The 7,481-nt window shown below is 45.2% G+C and overlaps 1 protein-coding gene across 1 annotated transcript; it reads left to right on the top strand.

The window, feature by feature from the left end:
- Positions 1–1,454: 1,454 nt before the first annotated feature.
- LOC123723816 (GTPase IMAP family member 7-like) lies at positions 1,455–5,121 on the top strand. Its single transcript, XM_045713279.1, has 2 exons — positions 1,455–1,530; positions 4,451–5,121. Exons 1-2 carry the CDS (start codon positions 1,455–1,457, stop codon positions 5,119–5,121), a joined length of 747 nt encoding a protein of 248 aa, XP_045569235.1.
- The last annotated feature ends 2,360 nt before the right edge of the window (positions 5,122–7,481 follow it).

Below are 7,481 nucleotides of genomic sequence, written 5' to 3'. Positions count from 1 at the left end.
TTGTTTAGTGCAGAGATAGTGCAGTATACTGTATCTTGTTTAGTGCAGAGATAGTGCAGTATACTGTATCTTGTTTAGTGCAGAGATAGTGCAGTATACTGTACCTTGTTTAGTGCAGAGATAGTGCAGTATACAGTACCTTGTTTAGTGCAGAGATAGTGCAGTATACTGTATCTTGTTTAGTGCAGAAATCGTGCAGTATACTGTACCTTGTTTAGTGCAGAGATAGTGCAGTATACTGTATCGTGTTCAAGGAGGCTGATGTTGGGTCACAGCCATCTTATAGCAGGTTGTTGCTGTGAGGGACACATCTGCAGGTTTTTGTCAGTACTGACTAAGGTCGCGTTCCACTGCTTAGACGTTGCATGCATCAACCAATGGTTGACTGACAGATTGCAAAAACACATGATAGGATTAGCTGATGTGTAAAATACCTATCCAGGCGTTGTAAGATCTGGCGTGTGGTGGTTCATTTCTTTACTACCAAATGAGGAGAGACAAACTTATCACACAAGTCAGAGTTATACTTAAACTAAATCTTTAATCACTTATTAATAAGGGAGCAGGTCAATACAACGCACACATATAAAGTGAATCGATTGAGTGCTCTACGATAATGATGGCTGGTCGACAATTCATGCTCAGATGATCTATAGAATGGGTCACAAGGTTAAGATTTGTATGAAAGACACCTCTAATTCATTGCAGACAGTATCTGCTGTGTCAACAGTTTTCATTGTGTAGAGACCAGTGTCTGTCCCCCTGACTCCAAACTGGAACCATGTCTCCCTGGTACAGTACAGAACAGAAACATTAACTCATGCTCTGGAATACTCTTTAGGTTTTATCCCCCAAAAGACATCTTAAATCTCCTGTCAATGTTATCTCCCAGAGGCCCATCCTCAGTAGAACACACACATGATAGCTATAAGAATCCTCTATTCTGTTGCATAAAACAACCATTTGATGCAATGAAAGTATTATAACATAATCTTGCAATTTTCCACCATAGGCGTCAGCAACGTCTGAGCAGAGGAACACACCCTTTGTGTTCCGACACCTCCCGATGTACACATTGTTTAAATGTTGACCTCTAACTGGTCTATCTGGTCTTAACAGTTGCAGCCAGGCAACAGTAGAATAATAGCCATGTTTAGAATGTAATTTGATACACATATGAGTACATTATGTTCACCGAGGTAGGCTACGTTGTTAGGGAATGTACTTTGTTTATCCACAATTATACCACATATCATTACTCTTTTTATAGTTTAATACTTTTTATTGTTTGAAAGTCAAATAGCTGAGAATTTTTTTAAATTTAGTTCATCCTCATCTATAAACGTTGGAACTTTTCCGAACACTCTACATGAGTCGCCGAAGAAATGTGGACTTATTATTTTGTAATGAGGTATCGTCTGTTTCTATGTTTTTGATTGGCTGCAGTTGTAGTAATGGCAAGAGGAAGGACTCAGAGGACTCTGTTCCTGTTGACACTCTGTCTGCAAGCCTTCACTGGTCAATGCCAAGGTGCACACGCATGCGCACACACACACACACACACACACACACACACACACACACACACACACACACACATAAACACAATGCACACATACACACTTGTTTGTTTATTTGGATCCAATTGTCTTTTCCAGAGGCAGCAGCCTCTGGCGTCAACAAAAAACACAAAACATGACAAGTAACAAAACACTGATAGACAAGGACAGTCACACAAATAAATAAATATAATAATAATAATAATGCAATACAATAAAAATAATTATGAGTGTGTGTGTTTGTGTCCCTTCACAGTTCCTGCCATTCAATAAGAAGTTGCTTAATCTTTTATTTTATTTATTTGGGGCGGCAGGTAGCCTAGTGTTTAGAGCATTTGGCCAGTAACCGAAAGGTTGCTTGATCGAATCCCCGAGTTGACAAGGTCCAAATCTGTTTTTCTGCCCCTGAACAAGGCAGCTAATTCATTGTTTCCCGGTAGGCTGTCATTGTCAATAAGAATTTGTTCTTAACTGACTTGCCTAGTTAAAAAAAGGTTAAATAATAAATAAATTAAAATTCCTTTTGGATTTGGGGACTGTGAAGAGACCCCTGGTGGCATGTCGTGTTGGGTATATATGGGTGTATCAGTGTCACAACTGTCGTGGAAGAGAGAATGGGACCAAGGCGCAGCGGGTTGCGTGCTCAACATATTTATTATAAAAAATGCGAACACCACGAAAAAACAAACTAACGACAGGAACAGAGAAGCATGCTCAACAAAGGCAGTGCTATCAAACAACTACCCACAAGTGACAAACAAAACACACACCTATTTATAGGACTCCCAATCAGAGGCAACTAGAAACACCTGCCTCCAATTGAGAGTCCAGCACCCAACCTACACATAGAAAAACTACCCTAGACCATACACATAGAAATACAAACATAGACCAGTGACCAAAAACCCCCGTAATACATAAAAAAACTACCCTCTGCCACGTCCTGACCAAACTACAATAACAAAATATCCTCTATACTGGTCAGGACGTGACAGTACCCGCCCCCAAAGGTGCAGACCCCGGATGCACCTACACAAAACACATAAAACCCCCAAAACAAACAGAGGGAAGGGAGGGTGGCTGCCGTCAACGACGGCACTGTGCTACACCCCCCCCTCCCCAACCCACCTATATTGGAGGCGGCTCAGGTGCGGGACGTGGACGCCGCGCCACCCTCGACGTCGCCCACTTACGTGGTGCCCCTGGCCGCGCCGGAGGACTGGTGGGCGACCCTGACTGCGCCCGGCTGGCGGGCGGCGATGGCTGCGCCCGGCTGGCGGGTGTCCCTTGCTGCGCCCGGCTGGCGGGCGGCGATTACTGCGCTCGGCTGGCGGGCGGCCCTTGCTGCGCCCGGCTGGCGGCGGCTCTGGCGGATCCGGACAGGCGGGCCACTCTGGCGGCTCCGGACAGGCGGGCCGCTCTGGCGGCTCCAGACTGGCGGGCGGCTCTGGCGGCTCCTGTCTGGCGGGCGGCTCCTGACTGGCGGGCGGCTCTGGCGGCTCCTGACTGGCGGGCGGCTCTGGCGGCTCCTGACTGGCGGGCGGCTCTGGTGGCACCAGACTGGTGAGGCTGGGCTGATGCACTAGAAGTCTGATGCGTGGGGCTGGTACAGGACGTGCCAGCCTGGGGACACGCACCTCAAGGCTAGTGCGTGTAGCGGGAAACACTGGACCGTAGAGGCGCACTGGCGGTCTCGAGTGCAGGGCTGGCAGCTCCAGACTGGCGGGCGGCTCTGGCAGCTCCAAACTGGCGAGGCTGTGCTGACGCACTAGAAGCCTGATGCGTGGGGCTGGTACTGGACGTGCCAGCCTGGAGACACGCACCTCAAGGCTAGTGCATGTAGCGGGAAACACTGGACCGTAGAGGCGCACTGGCGGTCTCGAGCGCAGGACTGGCATCACCCATACTGGCTGGATACCCACCTTCCCCTGGCACATGCGGGGCGCTGGTACTGCGCGTACCGGCCTGAAAATTCCCGGCCTCGCCACAGCACCCATCACCCTAAAGCACGGGACCTGTCCAGTATGTCTCTGCCCAAAAAGGGTACGGGGAGCTGGCCTGGGGCTCCATCCACGCCCAGCCAAACTACCCTTGTGCCCCCCCCAAAAAAATTACTGGGGCTGCCTCTCGGGCTCCCTTACCAGCTGTTCCCTGAGCCTCACCAGATTTCCTCCGCTGCTTGGTCCTTTTATGGTGGGTAGTTCTGTCACAACTGTCGTGGAAGAGAGAATGGGACCAAGGCGCAGCGGGTTGCGTGCTCAACATATTTATTATAAAAAATGCAAACACCACGAAAAAACAAACTAACGACAGGAACAGAGAAGCAGGCTCAACAAAAGCAATGCTATCAAACAACTACCCACAAGTGACAAACAAAACACACACCTATTTATAGGACTCCCAATCAGAGGCAACTAAAAACACCTGCCTCCAATTGAGAGTCCAGCACCCAACCTACACATAGAAAAACTACCCTAGACCATACACGTAGAAATACAAACATAGACCAGTGACCAAAAAACCCCGTAATACATAAATAAACTACCCTCTGCCACGTCCTGACCAAACTACAATAACAAAATATCCTCTATACTGGTCAGGACGTGACAATAAGCTGAATGTTATTTGACTATTTGACTAGAAGAGAAACAGTTAATGTCTCGTAAACCCTCAACCAGGAAGGACACACACACGCACGCACGCACGCACGCACGCACGCACGCACGCACGCACGCACGCACGCACGCACGCACACACACACACACACACACACACACACACACACACACACACACACACACACACACACACACACACACACACACACACAGTTTTCAGTAGCCTTTTATCAAGACACTTTCAACTCAAGCACTTCTTGTCTGTTTCCGCAGATTCAGGGCAGCCTTCTGACCTCAGGATAGTTCTGGTGGGGAAGACTGGATCAGGGAAGAGTACAACAGGAAACACAATCCTGGGAAAAAAGGTGTTTAAAGCGGAGGCTTCTCCAGTGTCTGTGACTGCAACGTGTGAGAAACAGAGTGGAGTGGTGGATGGGAGGAAGATTGATGTCATCGACACCCCGGGGCTCTATGACACAACAATGTCTAAAGATGAGATGAAAATTGAGATAGAAAAGGCCATCTACATGTCAGTCCCAGGACCCCACGCCTTTCTGCTGGTGATCAGACTGGGGAGGTTCACAGAGGAGAGGAACACTGTGAAATGGATCCAGGAGAACTTTGGAGAAGAAGCCTCAATGTACACCATAGTGCTGTTCACACATGGTGATCAACTGAAGGGGAAATCAGTGAAGGAGTTTCTGAAACAGAGCCCAGAGCTACGGAGGCTTGTCACCAGCTGTGGAGGCAGATATCACTCCCTAATTAATGACAAGAGAAAAGACAACACTCAGGTTACAGAGCTGCTGGAAAAGATAGAGGAGATGGTGGAGGACAATGGAGGACAACACTACACCAGTCTAGCCACAACAGGACTAGGGAAATGTTATGCTTCACCAGTATTGGCGTCAGTAAAGGGTTTGAATGCACTTTGGAGATGCTAGGCTTTTCAAACACCAGGTGTGCGATCAGTTGGTCTTAACGTTTTGCTACGTATGGCAATGGTACTTACTGAATGATATAACAGTTCTTTCAAAAACATTTGCAATGTTATAGATATGCTAGCCGTGTAGCAGAATGGCCCTAGCAGGGTGTGAACGTTGAAAATGTTAACAAAAAACTCCTGCTGCACTGTACACAATCAACCTTTCATAACCCATAGTTACAACGTTTCTCAACTCACATCATGACCATTTATTTTAGTGGAGGTGTATGTATTTAGTGGGGATACATAGTATGTATTAAATGGAAGTGTATGTATTTAGTGGGGATACATAGAATGTATTAAATGGTAGTGTATGTATTTAGTGGGGATACATAGTATGTATTAAATGGTAGTGTATGTATTTAGTGAGGATACATCGCATTAATTAAATGGTAGTGTATGTATTTAGTGGGGATACATAGTATGTATTAAATGGTAGTGTATGTATTTAGTGGGGATACATAGTATGTATTAAATGGTAGTGTATGTATTTAGTGGGGATACATAGCATGTATTGAATGGTGTAAGGGTGTATGTATTATGGGTAGTGGGTACTGGCTGTGTAGGGATATAAAACACAACTGTTGTTATGAATACTCCTGTTTCCAGTTGTTTTACACGTCCTGATACAGTCCTTGAAATGCATTTTCCAGATTGCATTATTGCTTAAAAAAAGTGGTTTACAGCAGGATTTATGTTTGTGTTACCTCGCAACTTAATCACAACAATTGCCTCACTTGTCTTTCTGTCTACAAAATAATTCAGTTGAACGTGTGTTCAGTCTATGTGCTTAGGGCTGTATTCAATCTGGACCCCGGAAGATCCGTGCTATAGTGTGATTGGAATTTAAAGGCAGTGTTCCCACCATTATCCTCAGTGAATTTCATACAAATTAAAATGGTAAAACATTTAAAAAGTTGTCCTTTTTAGATAAAACTATACTAAATATATACTGTAAAATACACTGTTTTGCAGTGAAGGTCTACAGTAGCCTCAACAGCATTCTGTAGCAAAGCACCATGGTATAACCAGAGGACAGCTAGCTTCCGTCCTCTGACTACATTGACTTCAATACAAAACCTAGGAGGTTCATGGTTCTCACCCCCTTCCATAGACTTACACAGTAATTATGACAACTTCCGGAGGACGTCCTCCAACCTGTCAGAGCTCTTGCAGCCTGCACCCAATCAAAGGATCAGAGAATGAATCGAGTACTGAAAGCATAAGCTACAGCTAAAATGTGCATAAAATGTGGTGAGAAGTTGACTCAAAGAAAGAGAAAGACAACAGTTGAACAAATTCATTTCTTCCAAAATTTAGGAGAAGCAAGAGAGAGAGAGTGTCAATTTTGTTCTACTTACTTAGCTTGCAAATGCAGCTAGCTAGTTTAGCCTACTCCGACACCCTGCTCAAACAGAGGGGTGCTATGTTAGCTAGCTGGCTATGACTATCCAACACAACACTGCAACTCTTCCAAGGTAAGCTTTTGTTTTTAGTAATTTATTGCCACCGGGAGCCAACGGTGTAAGTGCTAAACTGCTTACTGACTGTACACTGTAACATTACTGCATGATTGTAGCGTGTTTACTAACGCGTTAGTTCTATTAGCTATGTTAACTATGATGTTACTTTAGCTGATATGGTGACAACGATGTAGTCTGTGTGGAGCAGTTTGGGTTGGAAAGGTTTTTCTCCTGGTCACATACAGCTGATGTGTTGTGCATTGAAGTCCACAAGCAAAGGGAAAATCCTACTTTCCAATGACACTGTCTTGTATAGGATCCAGGATATGGCAGATGATATTAAATCTTAGGTTTTAGTGTCACGGCTGTCGTATATGTCACGGTTGTCGTAAGGAGAGGACCAAAATGCAGCTGGGAAGTGTATACTCATCTTCTTTATTACGGACAAAGAAGGAAAAACCAAAATAAACACGTATACAAAAAACACAAACGAACTAGACAGTCTTGTCAGGCACACACAGCAAAACAAGAAACAATCTCCCACAAACACTAAACCAAACACATACCCATATATAGGACTCTCAATCAGAGGCAACTAGAAAACACCTGCTTCCAATTGAGAGTCCAACCCCAATTAACTAGATATAGATATACAACTAACCAGAAAGAACATAACCCCAAAACCTGGAACTAACTAACCAAACACCCTACTAAATAAACCACCACCCCGAACCACATAAACAAAATACCCTCTGCCACGTCCTGACCAAACTACAATTACAAATAATCCCTAATACTGGTCAGGACGTGACAGTATAGATTAGACCAAGGCGCAGCCGGTTGCGTGCTCATCATC

This window comes from Salmo salar, chromosome ssa02 (assembly GCF_905237065.1).
Source record: "Salmo salar chromosome ssa02, Ssal_v3.1, whole genome shotgun sequence".
NCBI lineage: Eukaryota > Metazoa > Chordata > Actinopteri > Salmoniformes > Salmonidae > Salmo > Salmo salar.
Note: the sequence above shows the minus strand (reverse complement) of the source record. Positions and strands in the feature narration are given on the sequence as shown.